Raw genomic sequence first — 25,856 nt, forward strand, 5'->3', positions numbered from 1 at the left:
GATAGATTTAAATCTTAAAAGTGGTAGGAAAGGGCAATAAGTGGGGTAGCAACATTTTTCACAACTTAATCTTTTTCTGAAAGTCCAGTTTAGTTTAAGTGAGGTTCATCTGTGGGAAATAACAGCTTGTACTGTTCCTTAGGATATGACAATAATTAAGTCCTATGAAAGCAATGAATTAATTTCTTAGGTTTTGTGTCAAAAAACATGGAAACTTGAAAAGTTCAATGAATTGCTAAGATTAGGATTGCAGAATAATCAACTGCTTTTGACTGCTGATGTGAAATACTAAATAAGGAGGTTTATATTACACTACAGCACAGCTTGCCAGAAAATATTAATAATGATTGATATTATGATGATATTTGTAGATTATATGACTTCATTTATTTTCCTCACTGAGTTTATAATAAATGACTGCTGAGTGTTTTAAGATAATTTTAAAGTGTGATATATTTCTAGATTTTTAACATTCATTTTTGTTGAAAAATGACATTATTGAAACCTACATTATGGCTACAGATGGTTAGTGCTAACTGCAGTGTCTGGTTCATTGCCTCCAAATCTGCATCCTGTTACTGCTGCCTCTCTCTCCCCGTCAGCTGCAGCCTTCTGGTGAATCTCAGCCATTGAAACCTATAACTGGCAGGTCCAGGGAGAAGGCAGCTTTTTGCCATTGGTTCTTGCTATGATTTTCTATCTGTGAAGGTAATAAGCACAGCAGTGAAATCGCTTTTCAGTTGCATTTTTCACCAGCTAACTGGATTATATCATGTCCTCTGCAGTAAGGTATTTCTTCTATTTCTCAAATAATTTCTGTGGCTTGTCTCTGAATTTTCAATGCCTTGTTTCAGCTGTAGATATCAGAAGCGCGTGTCCATTCTCTCCAATACCACCTTGGTGGTATAATCGCATCCTTCCTCTGAAGCATTGTCCTTCTGTCTAAACATTCAAAGATAAAATTAGCTGTTCTGCAGCATTGTGCTGGAAAATATAGTCAAGTTACCCATCTATTGTGATCTCTCAGTGCTTCTAGCAATACTGCTTGCCAGACTGTTATAAGTGTGGTTTATATTTCTCGCTCTTAAGTGTAATTTGCAATTTGCTGCTCTGAAATATTTGAATGTGCTCGACTTACCAAGTAATCTAAATCACGCTGAAGAGCTGCTATATCCTTATTATTCACCATTCTTTGTTATCTGCAAATTTTAATCAGTTTTGATTCACATTTATGTAATCACTGAATAAATTAGCCCCCGGACTTGAAATACTAGTCCCTGTGGAAGACCAAAAGAGCACTCCTGTTAGGTGATGACTCACCACTTTTAAAAAACCCTGTCAGCCAGTTCTGCAGACCCTCAAAATGATCCTGCGTGGTAGTTACCCTGTAAGAGTGTGTGGCAGTGTAGCCATGCCATCTCTGAGAAACAGCGTTGCAGTTCAGTGTCCAGGACCTAGTATCACCTCAGGAGTAGTGATTACTGCTGCAGTCTGAAACAAGGGGCAGAAATAAGCCACTGCCATTTGTGTCGGTATGCAGCGTGTAAGTGCAAATGTCAGGTACGTTTTGCATGAAATGTAAGTTGCAGCCTATAAAAAGGCTTTACACAGAATTGTTACATGTATAGGATGTTCACCACCCCACCCCAACAAGAGCACAGTAAGCTCTTAAATACCTGACAGGGTTGAGTTTCGGTAACATGGGTGGGTCCTGTAACAGGTGGAGCCAATAAAAGATTCAGTCTTGCAATACATAACTGGAAGGTAGTTTTATTTCCTTTCCCTCTCTGTAACCTCCTGCGTAACTGCCTCGTCTATATTTGGATTTTAAAACATTTATTCATTCTTTATGTTTCCTTTGGCCTGCCTTATGTTAAGCCTGTTCTCAAGGTACTGGGAAAGCTGTGACTTCCCATGTCTCAACCCTGTTTTGCAAGCATCCAAGCAATAGAGCCACTGAGTTGTGCAAGACATTTTGGAGGTTGGTAATAGAAGCTTCTGTCTTAAAGGCAAATCTTCAAGTGCCCAGAGCTGCCAGGTATAGTATGTGTATATAATCAGCATTCAGATAAGTTTTGTAAAAGCTTCTTATATCTCACGAGTTATCTCTACCTGCTTGCCTGGTGGTTTGTCAACACTGAGATCAGCTGTTCTCTTTTTAAAATTGACTGGAACTATTCTATTCCTGTCATTAATTTCTTAATTGAAACCCTTACCAGCTTTTCTGTGGTTTGACCTGGTCTTTTAGGACATATATGGTTTATAGCTGTTCTTTCTGAATCATTGTGCTGTGTTAATGCCCTAACTAGTCTTTCAGAATTTTTTCAAGGCTTGAAAATGCGATATAACTGAATATTAGCAGGCCAAAGATAGCCTTCCTCAGAGGGGGGCTTGAAGACCAACTAGTCATTTGGTCTTGCTGGTCCGAACACGCTTCTCCCTTACGCCTTATGTTCAGCACCCTACTTGCTTATTTGTATGGTAGAAAACACTGCCTTCCTCGTGCAGTATAGTGCATCCTCTCACTTCTTTCCAAATATAAGCCAGAGTTTGCTGAGTATTTCCATGGTGTCATTACGAACAGTACTTTGTTGTTAATAATGTAAGTATCTGATCTCCATCATAGAGTGTTTTGGGGATTTCTGCTGTTCCTAATGTACTTCTATTGTTTTCAATGGACATAGCTTTAGGGTGCTCATTTTGGGTTATAAAAGAAAAGAGTTGCCTCAGCCTGCTTGTCGTGCCACACAAATGAAAAAAGCGCAGAGTTACTCAAGTCTTGTAAGCAGAACTCTGAGAGTGTGAGGATGGGGTGGTTTTTTTTGGAATTTTATTTATATACTTGCTGGTGAGTCATGAATTGCTGAAAAAGACAGATTCAGGCAAGTCAAAAGCATTTGAAAATTTGAATCACATTCAGCAAATTGTTTTGGCGAAAAGAATGGAATGATATGTAAATATATATGAATATTATATATATGTTTGTACATATTTATTTGTTAGAATATGTATTTTTGTAAATGTCAATGCAGTTTTCTTCACTATTACTAAATTATTTAGGCAACATCTGTTAGCAAAATATAATCTACTATTTGGTGTCATATACAGACATAAGAGAGAGGTAAACCAGATTTGAAATCTTCTGATCAGGATGTTTTCTGTACAGGGAGCACTTGAGCTCTATGCCCTGCTCTAATTAGTAGTATTAGCTTACCAAGGCCATACCCAGGAGCCTGGTTATGCATATAGCCTGGAAATGCCCTTGGGGTTAGGGTATTCCTCCGAGACTAAGGCAAGTGCAAAACCGTTTTTGATATTACAAGGAAATTTGGCCTTTGCCTGTGACGATAGTCGTCATCTCTGAACTATGGAAAATGGGAGGAGGGATTGGATACAAAGGAAGTCATCAACTTATTCCTCCTGCTCAGTTCTGCAAATGTGCCTAAGCTCTCTGAGAATCTAATCATTGTTTCTTAATCCCTTATTAAAAAGAAATTAGTATGTGTGAACTCAAAATGAAATATTTGATAGTCTATAAAGTGCCCTGTTTTATGTGCGATGTGTATGTGCATGTGTTTTTAGAAGCACTCATTCTCTTCATTTTTTTAGGGATGAGGGGATAATAAGTATGGAAATTAATGGAAATCGATTCAGACCTAGTTGTGAGACTAATTTTGTGTAGTGGAATAATAATTCACTGCTTGAATAGATGAAAAGAAACAGATGATTTCTGAGCCTACTTGTATCTTTTAGTGACATTGGTTTTGGGGAAATAAATTTGAAGGGAAGCCAATGAGAGTTGGTACACTGCACAGAGGGGTTTTTTTTTGACTGATCAGAAAGTTCTCCCAGAAGATGATACTGTAAGTCTAAAATCACAGCATCAGCAGATTTGTTTACTTTGTGTATAAGGCACAAGGGAAAGTGATGAAGAAAACAAGGAATATTTACCCTTGTGATGAAGGTAGCCAACAAAACCAATTAAGAATGCGAATCTTTTGAATTCTAGGTCAGCTACCTTTATTTGTAGTTAATTTTGGAGCTCTGAGCGCATTGCACATATTGCACATAATTCTAAAGTGGTGTGAAGTCATAATACAATTCATGCTGTTAGGGAGGAGAGAAGTCAGAGGGATGGTCCTTCTGTGATCCTAAATCTGAACAGCGATCTTGGTAAGAGAAAACAATATATCAGGGAGTGTCTGTACATCCAAGTCTTGCAAAATGCTTAGAGCAAATTTGCATTGTCGTAACCACAGAGCTAACGTGACGTGATACGATAGGCATCTCCCAAAGTTTTCTAGCAGTAAGAATGGAGAGTTGACGGTTCCAAGAAGTGCTCTGAAGGTGCCATTGCACATGGTTGCATTCTTGTAACCGTGGAATTAAACTGGGCAGAGAAGCTTCTGAACCAGTTTGGCTTTGAAAGATGGTAAGGACTGGATGAGCTGACCTTAGGTTCTTGCTATGAAGAAACACATCAAATAATCCAGGATTGACAGGACACTGAAAAATAACAAGTATAGGTGAATATAGACAAATAGACATATAAGTATTTACATATAGTAGTTGCATTTTCAGGTCTGAGTTTCCGAGCTGGTATATCACCAAGTGTCAATGAAGATGTTCTCCTAGAACATGCTTACCCATGCTTATGGGTGAAGATCAGAGGGAAGGCTAATAAGGCAGACATCCTGGTGGGAGTCTGTTAGAGACCACCCAGCCAGGATGAGGAAACAGACGAAGTTTTCTACAAGTGGTTGGCTGAAGTCTCACGATCTCTAGCCCTTGTTCTCGTGGGAGACTTCAACTTACCAGATATCTGCTGGAAATACAACACAGCAGAGAGGAAGCAGTCTCGGAGGTTCCTGGAGCGTGTGGAAGATAACCGCCCGACGCAGCTGGTAAGCGAGCCCCCCAGGGGAGGTGCCCCGCTGGACCTGCTGTTCACGAACAGAGAGGGTCTGGTGGGCGATGTGGTGGTCGGAGGCTGTCTTGGGCTCAGCAACCACGACATGATAGAGTTTTCAGTTCTTGGAGAAGTAAGGAAGGGGGTCAGCAAAACCACTATCCTGAACTATAGAAGGGCAGACTTTGGATTGTTTAGGAGTCTGGTTAACAGAGTCCCTTGGGAGGCAGTCCTGCAGGGCAAAGGAGTCCAGGAAGGCTGGATGTTATTCAAGAAGGAAATCTCAAAGGCACAGGAGGCGGCCGTCCCCACGTGCCATAAATCGAGCAGGCGGGGGAGAAGACCGGCCTGGCTGAACAGAGAGCTTTGGCTGGAACTCAGGAAAAAAAGGAGAGCCTACCACCTTTGGAAGAAGGGGCAGGCGACTCAGGAGGACTACAAGGATGTTGTGAGGTTATGCAGGGAGAAGATTAGAAAGGCGAAGGCCCAGCTGGAACTTGAACTGGCCACTGCTGTTAAAGATAAAAAATGTTTTTACAAATATATCAGCGACAAAAGGAGGGCCAAGGAGAATCTCCATCCTTTGTTGGATGCGGAGGGATACATTGCCATGAAGGACGAGGAGAAGGCTGAGGTACTTAATGCCTTCTTTGCCTCAGTCTTTAATAGTCAGACTGGTCATCCTCGGGGTTTTCAGGCCCCTGAGCTGGCAGATGGAGATAGGATGCAGAATGAAGCCCCAGTTGTCAAAGAGGTGGCAGTCACCGACCTGCTCCTCCACCTGGATGCGCACAAGTCCATGGGGCCAGACGGGATCCACCCAAGGATACTGAGGGAGCTGGCAGAGGAGCTGACCAAGCCACTCTCCATCATTTATCAGCAGTCCTGGTCAACTGGGGAGGTCCCAGATGACTGGAAGTTGGCAAATGTGACGCCCCTCTACAAGAAGGGTCGGAAGGAGGATCCAGGGAACTACAGGCCTGTCAGCCTGACCTCGGTGCCGGGGAAGGTCATGGAACAAATCATCTTGAGTGCCATTATGCAGCAAGTGCAGGACAATCACGGGATCAGGCTCAGCCAGCATGGGTTTATGAAAGGGAGATCCTGTTTCACTAACCTGGTCTCCTTCTATGACAAGGTGACCTGCTTAGTGGATGAGGGGAAGGCTGTGGATGTTGTCTACTTGGACTTTAGTAAGGCCTTTGACACTGTCTCCCACAGCATTCTCCTGGAGAAGCTGGCTGCTCACAGCTTGGACAAGCGCACTCTGCGCTGGGTTAAAAACTGGCTGGACGGTCGAGCCCAGAGAGTGGTGGTGAATGGAGTTAAATCAGCTGGTGGCCGGTCACAAGTGGTGTTCCCCAGGACTCACTGCTGGAGCCGGTCCTGTTCAATATCTTCACTGATGATCTGGATGAGGGGATCGAGTGCAACCTCAGTAAGTTTGCAGATGACACCAAGTTGGGTGGAAGTGTCGATCTGCTGGAGGGTAGGAAGGCCCTACAGAGGGACCTGGACAGGCTGGATCGATGGGCCGGGACCAACTGTATGAGATTCAACAAGGCCAAGTGCTGGGTCCTGCACTTGGGTCACAACAACCCCATGCAACGCTACAGGCTTGGGGAGGAGTGGCTGCAGAGCTGTTTGGCTGAAAAGGACCTGGGGGTGTTGGTTGACAGCCGGCTGAACATGAGCCAGCAGTGTGCCCAGGTGGCCAAGAGGGCCAATGGCATCCTGGCTTGTATCAGGAATAGTGTGGCCAGCAGGACCAGGGAGGTGATAGCGCCCTTGTGCTCGGTACTGGTGAGGCTGCACCTCGAGTACTGTGTTCAGTTTTGGGCCCCTCATTACAAGAAGGACATCGAGGTGCTGGAGCGTGTCCAGAGGAGGGCAAGGAAGTTGGTGAAGGGTCTAGAGCACAAGTCTTGCGAGGAGCAGCTGAGGGAACTGGGGTTGTTTAGTGTGGAGAAGAGGAGGCTGAGGGGAGACCTTATTGCTCTCTACAGCTACCTGAAAGGAGGTTGTGGTGAGGTGGGGTTTGGTCTCTTCTCCCCAGTAACAAGCGATAGGATGAGAGGAAACAGCCTCAAATTGCACCAGGAGAGGTTTAGACTGGATATTAGGAAAAATTTCTTCACTGAAAGGGTTATCAAGCATTAGAACAGGCTCCCCAGGGAAGTGGTTGAGTCCCCATCCCTGGAGGTATTTAAAAGATGGGTAGATGTGGTGCTTAGGGACATGGTTTAGTGGTGGACTTGGCAGTGCTAGGTTAACGGTTGGACTCGATGATCTTAAAGGTCTTTTCCAACCTTAATGATTCCATGATTCACCGAATACAATAAAAAAGCAAGGTAGGAATCGTGCCCCGGGATTCTTCCAACGCTTTTCTCCACCTGGACATCGAGATGGGTTGATGAAAACAGCTTTAGCGGCTCCCGCCCGCATCTTGCGGGGCCGCGCACTCCCCGCCGCCCTCCGCGGGGAGCTCTCGCTCCTCCCGCCGCGGCCCGCGGAGACGGGCGGAGCGGCCGGTCCCTCCCTCCCTCCCTTCCCCCCTCCCTTCCCCGCCGCCTCCGCCCGCCCCCCGCTCCCGCCCGCCCGCCCTCCCTCCCTCCCTCCCTGCCGCCGGGGCCGGCGGCAGCTGCGCGGCCGCAGGCGGGCGGGATGGCGGTGCGGGTGCTGCTGGCGCTCTGCGGGCTGCTCGCTGCCTGCCGGGCGGCGGCGGAGCCGGCGGCGGGGGCGGCGGCGGGGGTCGCCAGCCGGCGGCGGCGGCTGAGCGCCGAGGAGGGCATCTCCTTCGAGTACCACCGCTACGCCGAGCTGCGGGAGGCGCTGGTGGCCGTGTGGCTGCAGTGCCCCGCCATCAGCAGGATCTACACGGTGGGGCGCAGCGCCGAGGGCCGAGAGCTCCTGGTCATCGAGGTCTCCGACCGCCCCGGCGAGCATGAGCCCGGTAAGGGGGGCTGCGGCGGCGGGCGGCCCCCGGCGGTGCCCGCACCTGGCGGCAGGTAGCGGCGGGGCGGGGCGGAGCGGGGCTGCTGCCCGGGGCTGCTGCGCTGGGCCCGGGTCCGGCGGCAGCGGGCAGACGCTGTCCCTAAAATATTCGCTGTCAGCGATCGCCTGCACTCAGCGCAAAGCCTCCCTAGGTCTCTGTCCTTGGATTTAGCGCCCTGTTAAAGAGAGAAACACGCAAAAATCGCGGTGAAATGTCAGAAGGTGCAGCAGCAATAGGGAATGAACGCGCTCCCCTCTGCTCTGCGGTGAAGCACCTGGTGCAGATGTGCTGAAAGGGAAAGCGTTGGCCTCCCCCTTCTCTGGCACGGCCCGAAGTGTCAGGGAAAGAAGCACTAGGTATGAATGTGCCTGTGTGAGCTGTGCAACACGGCCAGGCTGCCTGCGGAAACCGTGTTACCGCATCGCACTACAGGCATTTGCACAGATGTCTCAGGATATATGGCTATGCGTGCCTAGGGTTTGAGACATTCTTTATAAAAGGGGATGTGACTGACACTGTGCATTTGTTTTATGCCTATGAGGGTGCATTTTTCATTGTTTCCAATTTCAGAATTGGTAGTATCGCTTACGTCTATACGTGAAAAGGCTTAATCTTGAAAGCTGCTCAGCACCTAAGGCCCAGCCATAAGCCACCTGCAGTCGTGTCTTCACATTTCCCTTGGTAGGTTACAGAACAGGCCTGGAGGTCTGTGATTTTTAGATGGAGATGTGGATTCTGTGGGTCTCTGGGGATTTGGTCTATACAATTCGTGCTTAATGTTCTGCTTTATGACCTGAATATAACCTTGCTTTGCATCCTCAAGGGACTTAAATTTTTACTGACTGCGTTAGGGCTACTGGTAAAACTTCGAGGTCATAGGATATTGGACGTAAGGAAGACAGAAGAGGAAGGCAGGGTAGCAAAGCATTGTCTTGAAAAATGTAGGAATTGCAGTGAAATTTGAAAAATTTCTTCGTGGTATGTTGCCATCTTCATATGAAGGGTGATCCTGAAGCTAAGAATTAATCTATTGCCACTGTGTAATTTGCACGCTGGAATGGTACGCAGTTATTGTTGTGACTTTATGTTACTGTCAGGGGACAGTCGCTACAGCTCATTTATTTGGCACTTCCATCAAGCCAGCTGAAACAGGGATGAAAAGAGCACTCTGTGCAGTCTGAGATGGGGCTGTGGCTCTTCCCAGAGACGCACTGCTTCTCCTGGTGGTGTCGGTGATGTGAGAAAGGGTTTGTCACTGAAACCAAGCAAAAGAAAATTCAACTTTGTATCAACGAGCGATAATAAACCACTGAAAAGAAAGTTGCCTATGGATTGCGTCCACATATAAGCTACAGTGAATGTCAAGCATTTCCTAGAACGTGCTCGGTCTCTCACAACAGGAGCCCTATAGACGAAAATGCCACATGTTGTAGTGTCCAAATCGCATGTCAGGGAATGTGATGAGTCCTGGCAATCTTTAGTGGTGGATGCTGAAAATGCTGGGTTTTTCAGAGGATTAAGCAGAGTTTGAAACAGAGCAAGTTCATTGTTTTATTTAAATCCTCAGTTTCATTCTGTGAGGTACTGAGCATTTCTCACACAGTGGAGAGCTGCTGCAGCTTTTCGCTATCTGCAGTGGCACATGAGAGAAACTCAGGATCTGTTTCGGAAGGGCAACGAGCCAGACCCTGTGCCTAGTTATGGTTGTGCTCCTTGAAATAATTATGAAGGCACTGTTAACATCCCTGCTTCTTTGTTACAGAGCCTAAGCACCTAAATATTATGCTAATGGTTGCATTAGAGGTGTTTTCTTCTTAATAATGTGTCCTTTCTTCTACTGCGTCGTAAAAGGTAGCACTGTTTATTTTTCTATGTGAGCTTTTTTAAGCTGTCCAGTAAAAGAAGTGGAGCCTTGTACCAGCCTTGGCAGGAGATACGAGGCTGATTCTGCAGCTCTTACCTGAGGGGGGATCCTCGCTCACTCTGAGCATCCACGCTTGATTCCCAGGGCAACAACAAGAATAAGGATGTTTTGTGTGATTAAAGCGTGCAGGATCAGGACCTGATTTATCATCATCTATTGTTAAAAAATGATAGAGAGATTCACAGACATATACATACACATAGTTATTATTTCTTTTTTCATGATAGGCTAAGAAGTTTTTATTCCTGAATGTAACCTGTTCCTACAAGATATCCTGAGTGTCATGGGGTTTATTTTAAAATATATATATAAGTATAAACAAAATATATGCGTGACTCATAGGTTTACAGTCTGTAGAGAGCTCATGCTTCTAGAAACCTGGTGAGTATGCAGAGATGGTACCTGAATTATCTAGTGAGCTGCTGTGAAAAGAAAACCAAATGTTTCCATTCACTTAGTGGGCAAGTTGATGACAAAATAAATCAGGATGGTGTCAGCAGAGCATCAATAAAGACTCTTTGTACTGAGTAGAGAGGCTTTGTACTGAGTAAATCAAATACTGTACATGCATACATTGTATGCATACATACATACAATATGTACATGCATACATACATACATACAATACATGCATACATTGCATAATCACACATATTGCATGGCCGTGCAACGTTGTGTGAATGGATTTGATCGTATGTAAGCATATAAATCAACTTTAATTTTAGAATATCAGCTATTTTTGAAAATAAATTTGTAATATATGTGTAATATTTGAAAAAAATGCATGAGAGAAATAGAAAAATTTTAGAAACATGCTTTAGACTTCCAAAGCAACTGGAATAAATCCTTAGTGAATGAAGCAACTGGAATGAATCATTAAGACCTTCTTTTGCTGGGGTATATGTACGTTATAAGGATTTTTTTAAAGTCCTGATACTGCACTGGAATCCAGAACGACTCCATATGAGCCAGTCTGGTTTCTTGTATAAGCATACAAAGTGTCCTGGCAAATCTTGGAAACCTGGATTAGTCACTTGGAAGATGAGCATAGCCTTCACTGGGCTCTTCCCAGGGACGTGCTAAATGCCAGAAACGTGAGAATGCCTAAAGTTACTGATCCTACCTTAAATACTTGGAGAATGTGCTCTCTTCTCTGCAAACTTGAGCACCACGCCACCTGTGTTTCCCTTCTGGTTAATGCCAGAGTTTGTTTTAATATTTTGCAATTTTGTTTTTTTATGGCAGCAGTTTCTTTAGGCTGATGCTGCACCCATATGGGAGATTAGAGCCTGCAATTGCTAATGGAAAAGAAGCCCTTGAATAAGGAAAAGCAAAAGCCGCAGCTGAAGATATTTGAACTTTAACAAACAGCTTTATACTGAGGCAGCTGTTCCATGCAGATAACCTCACTTTGAGTCGGTGGGGACTAGAAGGTTAAGGCAGAGGAAGACTTGAACGAGACTATATCAGTGGTTAGGTGTAGAAGGTGTTGTATGAACCTAGACTGGAAGTGACCAAAACATTTTGGAGTGGCTTTGATTATGTGAGAAAATATAATTCTTTTCCTTGTGCTTGCCAAAAATTGGCAAAGTTGACAGAAGATGGTGGACGGCGAGGTAAGATAAAGCAAGGAGAAAGAGATTGTGGGAAGTTGATGATGCACCAAGGAGAAACAGAGGACAGTTGATAGTAAAGTACAGATTATTTCTGGGATAAACTAAACAATATTTTACCTTAATTCAGGTGCAGGAGAATACTGTCTACGCCTGAGAGAGGAAATAGGCTTTTGCTTTGGATATCTGATGTTCTGTTGAACAAACACCCAATGGATGCTGATCTCTTGAGGCTTTTTTTATTACCATAACTAAGCTCATTTAGGCATAAGTTTGTATTCTTTAATAGCAATGAAATATATTTAGAATTGATTAATGCCAAAAGCAGTTCCTCCACCATTAATGTTCAGCCACTTGTTTAGGCATGCTGCCACTTCTGACTCATTCGTGCCATTGATTTTGGTGGTGCAAGACCAGTCCCCTCCATTACCGCTTCACTTTGAACATGAAAATGAAACATTTTGACACGAAGATTCTTAGTTGTTTTTTTTTTTCTTTACATGAAAAAATTGCAGATAAAAATTTCTCTCAACTCCTACCTTTTTTTTTTTTTTTTTTTATAAATTACTAAGATTTTTATAGTGGTTATTTTTCAGTGTTTAGTTTTGTGAAGAAATCCTCAAAGTAAGGCTTATTAATTGACTGGTTATGTGTGCTACAGATACAAACTCTGAAAATTACTTTGGCATCAAATGGAGGGGAGAGAGGGTGGATGAAAATACAGATTCTGTTACAACAAAATGATCTGCAAATTTGTGACATTTTTGTCAAGTTGTTTATACTAGAGAAAAGGAAACAGAAATCCTGAAAATATCAGAATAATAGCATTTTGGAAACAAAATATTTCTTGTTTTTTCAAAGCAGCGTTTAATTTGGAAGTTTTTTCAGTGTTAATGATTTTATTGTTTATCCTTCTCCCCACAAGCATCTTTAAAAATACTTCAAATAGAAGGAGAAGGTTTATTTGTAGTTGAGTGAGACATCTGATTTTCTAGAAGATGGCATACTTGGACTTTTCAGTTTTGAACAACAACAAAGCATTGTGAGCTGGTGAGGCAGGAGCACACCGCGATGAGGTGAGCAACGCAGCTGGGACTCGGAGCACTGGCAGCGCACCGCGGATGTGACTTCAGTCAATTTTACGAGGTGCAACTCAGCTACATTAATCCTCAGACCCATCACTTTGATAAAGACCCCACTTGGCACAGTGAGGAAATGGGTTGGGTGGGTCAGTGCTGGCGCTGAGCCTAAATAAGCTGCTTGGCTTCCCAAATTGCAGCTCCTGTACTGGCCCCCCAAAGTCGCCCAACGTTAGGCTCTCAGTATCTCACACTCCAGTCCTGCAGTGCTGGAGCTGTTTCCTCCTGCAAAAACATAATTAAAGGGTGAGTAAAAGAGAAGTGAAAATCATGCCTCTACTGTATATTAATGAATGGGGAAATCCAAGATCTGTCCATTAATGCAGAAACCATACCTAGGTTTTTTTCTGTCATTGAAGCGCACCCTCATTCAGCTGTGGCACCAGGCATGTGAGCCAATACTTTCTGTGATCAGAAATTGTGATAAGTAAGGCTGACAAATTCACAGGGAAAAAAATTGTTGCTCGTAATGTTTGTATTTCACTGTTGCACAAACCCCATTTTTTAATATTTTTTAAATGATTGTAATTTAAACGATGCTGCAGCCGTTCCAGAGAACCACAAGCAAGTGCTGCTCTTTAAAAAAGAGAAACAGCAGCGCAAGAAACAAACGTGTAGGAGGCTGCCGTGATTTCAGCCCAGCGTGGGCAGGAATCTGCTGTGCTGCCTTAGCGCAGTAGCCCAGGAGTGGGGAGACCGCTCGGGATCACCTGTGGGCCTTGTGGGCTGCCCTGCTTCAGATGGGCGAACGCAGAGCTCGGATCGGCGGTAGGGCGTTTTAGCAGTGGTGATGTTAGAAAGCACGCAGCTCGTCTCTTGGTTACGGTGATGTCATCAGATGTAGCCGTTCTAATTTTATCTCTTACAATTTATTGCACTTGAGTTTGTAAAGCTTCTTTTCCTTACGCTTGGAATTTGCAAGTAAAAATCTTGTGAGCTCTTTGATGGGCCCTGTTAGTATTTCCCAATTTTGCAGAGCGTTAATAAAATTGTATACAACAAGAGCTTGTTATTAAATCTAGATATTAGAGAGCAGACCTAATTTTTGCATGCTTGAGGTTTAAGCAAATGCCAGTTTTTATCAATGGCCACTTGTTTAGTATTCCCTTTTTGGAGGGAGGTGTTGAAGGATACAGGGCTGGTCTCTGGTGAACGCCAGTGCACCGAGTTCATATCTATCTAGCTGCAATGCATAAGGTAGGGGCTGTAAATGGGTGGATATAAGCAAAACACTTTGTATCAGGAGTACAGGAGATGCTGTGCTGACGACATTATGCTGTCACGTTTTTCTTTCAGCTGTGGTTCAGCTTCTCTCCTTCTCTCATGGCTTATGTTTGCAATCCTCTTTAAAGGTGAGCTGCTCTTCGGGCAGCAGAGTAACAAGAGCACCCACAGTGCCAAACTGAGAGCATGAGCAGGGCAGCTGCTGGTGTCTCTGCAGTGATGTATAAAACAAAATGCAGAATAAAACGTGGTTGAACCTATTATTCGCATAGCCTTCTGCATTTGGATTTTTTCTTTCCTTTGTGCATCAGGGAGCAGATTTTCTTTCAGAGCTTGTGAGGACGTTCTGGCTTTCCCATCAAACACCGCAGGGGACACGCTACCAACTCACCTCTGGGAGTGCAAATCTGGGGCTGGTTGTACCTCGCTCATTCTGCAGAAGACTGAGAGGCTGTAATTAACTTTCCAGTGAAATCTCTTATGGGTTTTAGTGCCACTTAGGGTAGTCCCTCAGGAGCCTCCCAGCCAGGATTTGGCCTGGGGTAGTCTCTGGCAGTATGATTTTAATGTTGTCTGTGTTCAGAGAGGGATGTCCAGTGTCCTTCACAGACTCTGTAGGTTGTGCAGGTCTCGAGAGGGCTGTAGGATTTGCTGGCAATAAGATGGCTGGCTGTATGTGCTGAGCGAGTTTCTTAAAAACATCTGTTTTATTTTTAAGAGCCTTGAATAACTTGATATTTTTTTAGAATGTACTTGGTAATACTCAGTTTTTTGAAAATGGATTTTTCTTCTGTAATATTTTCTTTCTTAAATAAATAATATTTCTGAATTCATCTACCTTCCTATCTCAGTTTTAATGTTCAACTAAAACCAGAGGTGTAGAGTACCAAGAGAAAAATGCACTCAAAAGCTGGTGAAAGTCAAGGAGATGTAGGCACATTTATAGATCACAGTTGCAGCTAGTTGCTAATGCCATTCACGTTCCCATTGAAGTCAATGGAAATTCACAGTAAGTGTGATTAGGCAGCTGTGCTAGGCAGTCTCTGCAGTGTTTCCTAGAGATGCAATACCCTTACTCCAATTGCTTCACTGGCTGAGGTATTTAAAGACTTCCCTTTTTGTTAGATCATTTAAAAAAGGGTTAAGAGAGGCTGTGTGCTACCTGCAAAAACACTATAGATCCCAGCTACTGCATCTCAGAAGTTTCTCTTTTATTTGCTGGAATAACACAAAGGGCAACCAAGCTGTAGTAAAGAGGGCTGTAATCATTAAGAATAAACATGACTCTACAGAAGGCAGTTGTTTTATTTTTAAAGCTTAAAATTAGTCTGAGTATGCAGAGTATTCAGAGTTCGTCGGTCTGACTCAGGCTGGTTTTGACAATCCCACTCCTTTTGAAAGAGTCGATTACTTTTTTTTAATTTATTTTAAAGAGAAGAGTTGTCATCACCTCCCACATCTGCAGAATGCCTTAACAGTTTCCAATGAAAACAGGAGGTGAGCCTGTTTTGTTGTTGGTTGGGATTAAAGGGATGCTTTATTATGGTGACATCAGCGTGAACTCCAGAGAATTAATACGAAGTATATAAAGCACAGCAATTTCCTAAGATTTCATGAGACATTTTGTTAAAGGAAGTAAATTGTAATCATGTGATTTATCAAAAAATGACTGTGCTATTATATTAAATCTTAATTTACTTTATTCAGGAGAAACTGTTTATTTTTCTGTAATTTAGTGATCAATATCTCTACTGACTATCAGAGGAGCTGACATTGGGCAGGCTTCTAACTTAGGAACATGTGCAAGAGCTTATGGTTAAGACCTGATGAATCCCAGCCTTCATGTGTCATCATGTAAAGTACCTTGTCGTGCTTTATAGGCTTGCTTTGTGAAACCTACTATTTATGAACCCTATCTGATCTTTTCTCAGCAGATTAATTTATATTGTTAAGTCTTCATATGTATTTAATTCATGTTCCTCCTAAAAAAAAAAAGTCATATGTCACATCTTTTTTTTGGTCTATATTTTCTTTTTAAAGAAAAGCCTCACGCATGTATTACCACAGGCTCTTGCTTATTTTTTTCCCATTGAGTTGGGAATTAAAATGGAAAGAAGGTTTGTAGCTGAATTCTCTTAAGATGTTGTGGAATTAAGCAAAAGTGAAAACTGCAGTGTGTACTTTAAGGCTTCTGAGTCAGTTAATTAAAATAATGGGTAGAATTGGGAGCAGTGGAGTAAAGGATATATACTTCATATACGTCATTTTGGAGTAAGTTGCAAATCAAAAGCCGGGGTTCAGTGAATTCAGTGGGATCAGAATGTTATGTTGGAAGCTTACTTTCTTGTATGCTGAGGCTAAATGAAGACACCAAGGGCCTTTGTAGTTAAAAGGTTGGAAAAAAACAATCCTTATCAGTAAAATGGTAGCAGGGTAGGGAGGTTTGATTGGCAGTGTGACATAAATCTGAGGTCTTTTGGCTGCCAGAGATCTGCATGTGTTATCTCAGGTTTGATGCTGAAAGCTGGTGCTGGGGCGTGGGTTCGGAGCTCTGCAGAGCAACAGTGCTGGAGAAAGATGGTTGACTTGCTGGGATTTGGGATTTTGGAATGCAAGTTCTGCCATATTATGAAGAAACGATGGTATGTATTGTGACATGATAGGTGCCCTGTGGCACTGAAGTTGTCACCTTGCTTAGTCCTTTCAGGTGCACTGTTGGGGATGAGAACAGTAGACTAAAAGCGTGGTCTTGGTCCATAATGCCCTTCCCTTTGGAGTGCAGGTTTCTTGCAGTGCACTAATGTTGAGCTATCTGGATCAGCGCTGGACACATCTTCCCATGACAGCATCAGGTAACACGGTGATCGTCAGAGGGGTTTGGTTGAATACGAAGGCATATGTTAGAAATGTGTCTGTGCAGCTACAATGGCCAGGTAAGAGAGAATCCTGAATCATAAAGCTGTGGTTGGCAGTTCAAAGGCAGTAAACATTTGTTTTTAATTAATTCTTTTTCTGAAGTGAGACATTTATAATTGTATAAGCTAGTAGCTGCTTCCTGGTAGTTGTTCATATTGAATTATAAGCAAAACCTGACATCCTTGTTTACTCACAAATTAAGTCCCGTGGAGCAAGCTGAGATAGTCATTATTTGTGTGGAACTGTTCATGACCATGGAGCGCGAGCTGCCTGATTTACAACCAAAGAAAGATACTGCTCTGGCTGCAGAGCTTGCCTACAGCAAGAACAGCCACCATATGCCGTTTTGAATACTTATGCTTAGCGTGGATCTGCCTTAAAGCCAAGTGGAAAGAATTGTTTCATCAGGTGGGACATCCAATTGGCCAAGGTTTAATGAGCTGTTTTCTTGGCAAAGGCATCCTTGCTGGTATACCAATCTAATGATCCAGTAGATTTTTTTTTTTGGTATTAAGAAAGTGTGAGGTTTCTAGCTGCAAGACATGTAATTTGAATGTCCTTTTACTTATGTGTCCCTCAAAAGTAAAGGGAGCCCACGGCGTGATGGTCTTTCAGTTACACATTGCTGTCCTTCACTGTTCTGAACAATGTACTCCTTGCACACTTATCATTCAAAATTAACCTTTTTTGCCGATGCTAAACTGAAAGTTTTGTAGTTTTGGCTGGCTCTGCGTTTTGGCTTATTGCACAAAAGCACAGTTTTAGAACTATAAGCAACATCGGGGTGAGTCTACATCATAAGTATACACTTTTTACACATGTTAAAGATCATTACTTCAGAGGGAGCTTTATGGCTATGGTAAGCTGACTCTCCATGTCGGATTTTCAACTGATATAAGCTAGACAGGGGTTTAATTTCTCCTCCTGTCCATCTGCTGAGCATCCACAGATCAAACTGAAGTCACTGTGATCTGTACATCTGAATCTTCGTGATAAGCAGGAGGCTTATAAATCCTAATGCTCAAGCCAACTTGCATGTATGCCATTAAAAAAGAGGTCTAAATGTGACTTCGATTTTGTAATAGCCTGCAGTTAAGGAATGAGTGGTCAACGTTTATGCCTTTCTGAATGAAATTTCTTCTTTCTTTTTGGTGACATCAGTACATAGTGGGATGGAGAGAAGAAAAAAGCTGTGGGGTTGGGAGCTGGGCTATCACATGTTTAAACTTTAACCATTGTCATTGTAGGAAGTTGTTTCACAGAGAGGAAAAGTGGTTTTGTGATAAAGGATATCTGACTTCTTTCCTGGCTCTGCCGTGTATTCCTCGTCTTTTCGGATAAGAACATCCTCTCCCTGTGCCTCAGGTTCTCATCTACCTGCCTAGGTTCTCATCTTCTGTGCCGCAGGTTAGCGTGTGGCTATGCCATGTATCCAATATATATATGTACCTGATAAGTGGCATATGGTTCAGCATTTGATCTACCTTTAAGATGTGGTTCCTACCTGCTTCCTGCCAGATTTTTCGTAGCAGCAAATAGCCCCAATATTTGTGCTGACTCAGCTATGCTTATGGACACAAGGTGAAGAGGAGTCAAGGGTTTCTCTCCCTGTTTACCTGCTGCAGATATACAATTTTTTTGTTTGTTTGTTTAAAAATCTGCCTTGATAGCAGAGGAGTATGAGGAAGGTACCAATTCTCCGTTTTCTTCCAGTGCTGGTAGGTTTCACAACAGAGACATTTTGCAAGGATTCCATGTGTTACAGTTAGGGGAACAAATCCATAGTGGAAATCTTATAGTACAAATCTTTAGTGGAAAAGTCTATAAATAAACAGAAACAGAGGAGCATCTGTTCCTTGATACTCTGTGGAACAGCTGAAAAAAATAAATTCTGTATTACAACGGTAGCCAATACAAAGTGAAAAAGTACCTGACAACGGAGGACCCCCTGAATAGAGAAGTTTAAGAGCCAACAAGCTCATCTGACTTGAAAATTGAAGAATTGTCTGAAATAGATGTTGCCATGGAGACAGAGAGGATTAGCAGCCTGAGACTGATTTCATTGGTCTGCTGCTAGCACAAGTTGCTTGTTTGAGTAGCATTAATATGTTGTCTCATGCTGCTTTATATGCTGAGACCATCTGGCATTAGTGGTATTTAAAGGTGCAGTTCCGCTATGGAAAGAGTTGGCCATCGTGGTTTGATTTATGCTTGTAAGATGAGTTACAAGAGTTAAGAGGTCTTTGAAAAGCTGCCTCATGCACTGAAAATATTCTCAAAAGTCAAGGCCCATACAGAGATGAAGTGGAGCTTTGGCAAGCTGTATGGGGAATTTCAGAAGTTTGTTTTATACTCAGTGCACATTTAAAGTATTCACAGCACAAACATGCACTTTTGCATGTTTCTTCAGGTGTGCATATGGAGGTAGCCACATTTCTCTTTTCAAAAATAAGCCTTTTCACTGTACACTGCGAAGCTGCTTGGGAGCTACAGCTCCACCACCTTGAACAAGCATGAGATCATGTTGCTCATCATATTGTGTATTAAGGAAAAGTATGTCATAGAGTTAAATGAACAAAATAAGGTTTAACCAAACAGAGCCCCTCTAGGTTGCTTCAGAGTCCATGCTTTCAAGAAGAAATATTTTCTTTTAGTTTGACTATATACCATTGAAAACGTATTTTGTAGCAAAGTATTTGATAAGAAAGACAGTTTGTAGAGACTAAGATAAACCTTATCTTTGATCTATTTATAGCTGTGAGTCTTCATCTGCTTTCCTTAATACCACTCTGGAGTGGGAGTTATTTTCCAAAGGAGCTTATATGATAGTGCTGACATTCCTCAGACGCTTGTTCATTGTGTTTTTTCTTTGATAATTATTATCATGATACTTAGTAATTCTCAAGAGTTTTTCCCTAGACAGAGATGGATGGTTAAAGACTGACCAAATAATAGCCAGAAAATGTTCCTGTCTGAGCTAATGAGTTCCAGTGTAGAGGTCTGTCTGTGGCTGAGCATCATAGGAAAAGTGGCTGGAGGCTTTGTTCTCCTGGACAGACTTAAAACTATTTGAAGTTAAATCTTGATAATAAACACTACGGAAAGCATAGGAACGGAATAATTTTTACATTCTCAAGTTACCGATGTTCTGAAGTTACTAATGAAAAGCATTCATCATGGTGTTCTGCAGCTGTGTAACACTTGTCCACAGATATTGATGTGGTATTCATTGGATATTGGTGGTGTACTGTGTAGTACAATAATAAAATGAAATGAGGACTTGGGATCTATTGCGCAAATCTTTAGGTTTTAAGCTTTTATTCTGGAGCACAGACTTTGATGCCAAAATAAATTCTTTGTATAATTTCACTTTAAATACCAGGCCCAAGAAATACATAGCTGTGGATGTTCTAGCTCCTTTAAATAGCTTTAGAATGATTATATATGATGCTTAGTGTTTTTACAGCTTAGTTCTGTTTTAACTCTGTCAGAATGAATATAGGGCACATGAAGAAAGCCAAATAACTTATCTCCCCAGCCCACTCTCAAGCCCCAGTTCCTTGTTTGCAAGTCAGTTTGCTCCCTGGGTTTTTCTTGAAGCTGGTCATCCAGTTCTCTCTGAGACAAAGCTTGGGTGCAATTTTGGGGATCAGTTCACCCCAAGACCCACCTCGCGGTGATATGGACAGGACTGCCACAGGACTGCTTGCTGCTGTTATCCCTGAGCAGTCTTCCAGTGTTGCCTCGTCATGTCTCACAGCATCACATACATCTACCTACTCTCACAACACACCCAAGGTATTCCACACACTTTCACAGTGTTGTGCTATTAAAAGCAGCCTGAGAGGCTGTGGTACAGCCCTGACATGATTGCAGGCACTTTGAACTAAATAAAACCACAAGTAATTACTTCTTAAAGACACCTGGTGGGGCCCTTTGTAGCCTTGTCCAGCCATGGGGGTGATCAGAAGGGACTAGCCCCGAGGAGCGAGGGTGTAAGTCACCAACGCCACCTGGCACGAGATGTCTCTTGGGTGCCCTTAGCAATGTAGGCATAGCCATAATTGTTGGTTTCCAGTTTTATAATCAGAAGTTATAGTTTCTTGAAAGTTATTTATACTTAAAAGCTTAATTTCTGGAGCCGTCTATTTTGGCCAGATGCTACTTCATGCCTTTGCAGTATTTGGTTTGTTTCAGTTCTCCAGATGCTGAAATTTCACATATCAATATTTATAGTCTGGGAATGAACTTCTTTTTTCTTCATTCCGTTCATTTCCAGGGATGGAATGCCACTTCCATTCTTGCTGCATTTCCATAGCACTTTAATGAGCCTACTACAGCTGATTAAACTATTCACAGGTTATTTTGGTGTGAGGAAAGATGATCAAATTGAGAAACAGTACCATCTGGAATAGTGTTTGGGCTACCGAACATTATACTGAGTTGCAAAGTCTGATGACTTGGACTGTCTGAAATTGAAATAGTTGCAACTAGGCTTTCTTGTCTGGAGTGTCCAACCCAATTCTTTAAATTTATTGTTAATGTGAAGTGGAATGAACATAGATCAATTCAACATATATTTTGTGATCTATTCCACTGGTAGCCCTGAAAACTAATGATATGGAAATGTGCATTTGAAATAACTAGCCATAAATGGCTAATGACAAGTTCTTCTCACAATACCATTACAATAGATTTGTAGATCCAATAGATCTATTTTAACAATACATTTTCTATATTCAGTGGGTTACTTTAATTAATAGGATTCCATATTATGGGGGCAATTTCAGAAATCTGTAGTTAGAAACAGTTGACTCATCAGAAGGTGAAATGTCTCCCATACAAAGAATCAATAAAAGGCTCCAGAAATGCTCTGCTTAAATGTAAACAGAGCTGCTGTTAGATTTATGCTTCCTAAGCTTTGTCCCAGGTAAATTGCACCTTTGGATACCATTCCAGTGCTATTCCAGTAATCCCAGTGAAATCACTATATAAGGTCAGTCTGGAGTGCTTAGGTATTACTCAAAGACTTGGCAAAGATTTAGTGCCTGTCTATACCTCTGACTTCCTCTGCAACTTTGAGAAAGGTACTTGTTCTGCCTGTACCTCAGTTCACCCTCTGGGACCCTGGAGCTATAGTGCTTGCACAGCTCACAGGAGTCTGTGAGAGGGAATCCTGTGATGTCTGTGTTGCCCAGCCACCACAGGAACTGGAGATATTAGTGCACTCCAATCCATTTTTCATTTTCTCCTTCCTAGGAACTGAAAGTATTAGGATAATCTAAACCAAAAATGTGAATTTGACATGGCTGGAGGAGGTGGAGTGTCTTGTTGCAGGTCCTGCTTAAGGGTTCTTTAGTGTCCTCTCTATTGACTGGCAGCATTGTCTTCTGCTCTTGTTCATCTGCTCTGTAGGTACTGGCTAGAACAGAGCATGGTGTCTCTGTAAGTTCCTTATTCACTTTGTAGTAATATTTACTTCAAATTACTTTAAATAGATAACACAGATCACATCTTTTTTTCCAGCATAAAATAGATTGGTGTGAGGCAGGACCTTGAGCATCATTCTACTAACCAGAGTTAGGAAGAGAGCTGTATTTTGCAAAGGACAGGTGAGCATCCAGAGCTGAACAACTTACAATTTGCTTATTGCTGGTGCCTGTCATCTGGGAGCACTTCTGAGACTATTTCTATTAAAATTAATTGCATGGACATTGAATTAGATAGACCTTACCCTATTGCTGGTATAAAAAATGTAGGTTGAAACCTTTATGAGCTCCCAGTTGTAATTTAAACTCATCACATCCTGGAAAGCTGTGAACAGCTTTTTTCTTTTTTTTTTTTTTTTTTCCTTTTTTTTTTCTTTTTGATATAGGGATGAATTTAAAACATTTTTCTCTTTCCTTTCTTCCTTCTCCTTTCTTTTCACTTTTTTTTTTTTTTTTTTTTTTTTTTTTTTAATCACTGCAGTTGTCTTTTAAAAGCAGCCTCTCAAAATACAGCAAAGGTGAAATAGAGGAGAGGAAACAGAAGAGACTAAAGAAAATGTGGTTTTGCTGCATATTCTGTAGACTTTCAGTTTTCTCCAGCCTTAAGGCTGCATTATAGTGTGCATGAAGATTATACTATCCAGAAGGAAGCTGTAGCTGTAATTTACAACAAGAACATGGCACGTTAATCAGCAATTTGTTTTTAACATTGTGGTTTAGAGCAGAACTTGCCCTTTCTGTAGGAGGATCTCCAGGAGAATATCAGGAAAATTGAAGCAGCTGTGGCTGTAAAAGGAAATGTCCATTAAAAATGCCAGGGAGAAACCACAGGCAAGGATCCTCCTATGCCATTTATAGCTCTGTGATTAAATGTCCCTTTCAAAGCTTTGAATGGAGATAGATCATGTTTACATATAGATACATAAAAGGAAAAGGCAAATAACGACATCAGTGGTTCAGCTGATGATGACATGATTTCTGTAGTCTGTAATAAACTGGGATCTGTCATTGTAGCTAGTATCTGAATAGAAACCTCTGAGAATAAGAGCGTGGGAGTACAAGAGGCAGTAAGTGTACAGAGTCTTACCTAGTCTATAGGACTGGAAGGAAGCAAATGAAATATTGTGATAATTTCACCATTAATATTTTTACAGCAAAATGCTGATTTGGTTATTGAGATTTGCATGAGCAGATGCAACAGGAGTGTGGATCAAACTCTTCCCTCTGATTGCTTTAGGTGAGGGACAGGCTGATTTCAATGCACTTGTCATCCTCTTCTGTTACTTTCTCTTTGGTTGCCCTTGTGTTACTCTGTGTTGTTTAAAAAAACATTGAGATTAATGCAACATAATTTCTTGTTGTGTTTACTTGGCAAATTGGGTACCATGTTTAATTTCTGAAACAGTTTATCGGAAGTGCACTAAGTGCATTTCAAGGAATGTATGTCAAGTTATTTCTTCCAGCTTTCCCATTAACTGGTTTACAGTGATGAATGCATCTTCCAGTAAAGCAGTCAAAATTAAATAGCATGAAAACCTATATGGATTTCAGTTCTGCACACAATGAAGTCCATTGAAGCTTTGCCAGTGACATCAGGGGATCCAGAGTTTAATGTATTACCTACACTGTTAAGTACTATGGAAATGAGACGAGAGGGTGGGCTATACGTGCCTTCATAAGCCCTTATTAATAGTATGAAATAACTTATAATAGGTTAAAATCATACATGATTGCATGTGCATATTCATGTGTACATGTACCTTTTATATCAAAAATCTTCCAAAAGGTCCTTGTAGAAAGGAAAAATTCAAATCTCTCAACCATTGGCTGTGTAGAGGATCTGTTTCTTGGGAGCTGTAGCAGCAGCTTATCAATGTGGAAGTAAAGGTGCACCGATAAGTGGGGTAATTGCTGAGCTGATCTTTAAAGCTCACTGAATACTCAAGAGGAGAAAGTAAAGTTAAAGACTGGAAAAAACTTACGCTAGTACTTATCTTAGATAGGATTCCACATTAAAAACTAGATACTTGGTAAACTTTCCAGCCCTTCATATTCATGCTGCAATTACCTTTTCATAAAGAAATGACATTAAATGCAAAAGGAAGCATGGTAAATACTTCATTTTAACATTCTTAAAATAGCACTGATGGCATTCATTGGCCACAGCAGTGAAGTCTCATGGAGACTTCTGAATTATTATCATAGAATTATTTAGGTTGGAAAAGACCTTTAAGATCATCGAGTCCAACCGTTAACCTAGCACTGCCAAGTCGACCACTAAACCATGTCCCTAAGCACCACATCTACCCATCTTTTAAATACGTCCAGGGATGGGGACTCAACCACTTCCCTGGGGAGCCTGTTCTAATGCTTGATAACCCTTTCAGTGAAGAAATTTTTCCTAATATCCAGTCTAAACCTCTCCTGGTGCAATTTGAGGCCGTTTCCTCTCATCCTATTGCTTGTTACTTTGGAGAAGAGACCAACCCCCACCTCGCCACAACCTCCTTTCAGGTAGCTGTAGAGAGCAATAAGGTCTCCCCTGAGCCTCCTCTTCTCCAGACTAAACAACCCCAGTTCCCTCAGCTGCTCCTCATAGGACTTGTGCTCTAGGCGTTTCACCAGTTTTGTTGCTCTTCTTATGGGCAGGGCAGGCCAAGAAGCAGCCAGTGGTTTTGAGATTTTGTTAATTCTTCTGTTTGAGAAGCAAATGAATCCCAGATCATCTGAAGATAATATATGGATACAAATTAACACACAGTTATGCTTGATCTTGTGTTGTAAGTTGTTTTATATTGTTCACAGTGTGCACAGTTTAACAACAGATAAAATACATGAAGCCCATGCTCTTCCCTTGTTACTAGTCAGTAACAGAGTTAATTTGTGATGTTCCACCTTTCCTGATGTTATTAGCAAAGGTTTAGTGGTCTGCAGTGTGTGCAAAATGGATATTCTGGTGGGTTTTCTTTCCTGTTTCCTTGGCTATCCCTAGTAGCAATTATAATTTCAGATTACTTCAAAAACCAGTCTGTTTTACTAAGCTCTTGGGGGAATTCAAAAAACAAAACAAAACCAAATACCAAAACCAAACAAGCAAGAAACTTGTTCCAAAGCACTACTTTTTATTTTCAAAGCCTTACAAAACAAAAATGTATTTTTTGGACTTTGAAATGTCAAAAATCACAAGTCTTGTCTCTTTTATTTGTATTCCTTGATTTCCTGGATCAGTCAAGACTCTGTATTGGGAGCGGTCATAATTCTCCAGTGGCAAGGTTTAACCTTGAAGAAAGATGTTTTTTTCTAATATAGTTTGGTTAAATAAGTTTTAATAAGAATGAATAATCAGGTAAAATTACTCAACTACTAATCAGAGTTTTAAGCATGCAAGTATAGTTGGAATTCAAGTCTCAATTTGCCATTCTTGGTGCATCAAAATTCTCCAGTTGTTTATTAAGTCTTTTTACAAGTCATTTCCTGGCATATGTTGACCCATCCTTCAAAACTTCAAGCATTATTATATGTTACAGAAAAAGATCTTTTGAACTTTGTGGCAACTCTATAAAAGTTACAGTGTGCTCAGGGGAGGTTTCTCAGGTCAGCCTGCTTGCTTGACTTGCAACAGTGAGGCCAGTATCTGTAACACTGCA

At 41.9% G+C, this 25,856-nt stretch overlaps 1 protein-coding gene across 1 annotated transcript in view; it reads left to right on the plus strand.

Moving 5' to 3' along the window:
* Nucleotides 1-7,573: 7,573 nt before the first annotated feature.
* CPE (carboxypeptidase E) overlaps nt 7,574-25,856 on the plus strand; it is a gene marked incomplete at its 5' end in the record, with an annotated part of 56,790 nt that continues 38,507 nt past the window's right edge. The window contains one exon of the mRNA XM_082315277.1: nt 7,574-7,862. Coding sequence (XP_082171403.1) covers nt 7,574-7,862 — 289 coding nt within the window. The remainder of the gene's footprint in view (nt 7,863-25,856) is intronic.

This window comes from Platalea leucorodia (genome assembly GCF_965183815.1).
Source record: "Platalea leucorodia genome assembly, chromosome: 6".
Classification (NCBI taxonomy): domain Eukaryota; kingdom Metazoa; phylum Chordata; class Aves; order Pelecaniformes; family Threskiornithidae; genus Platalea; species Platalea leucorodia.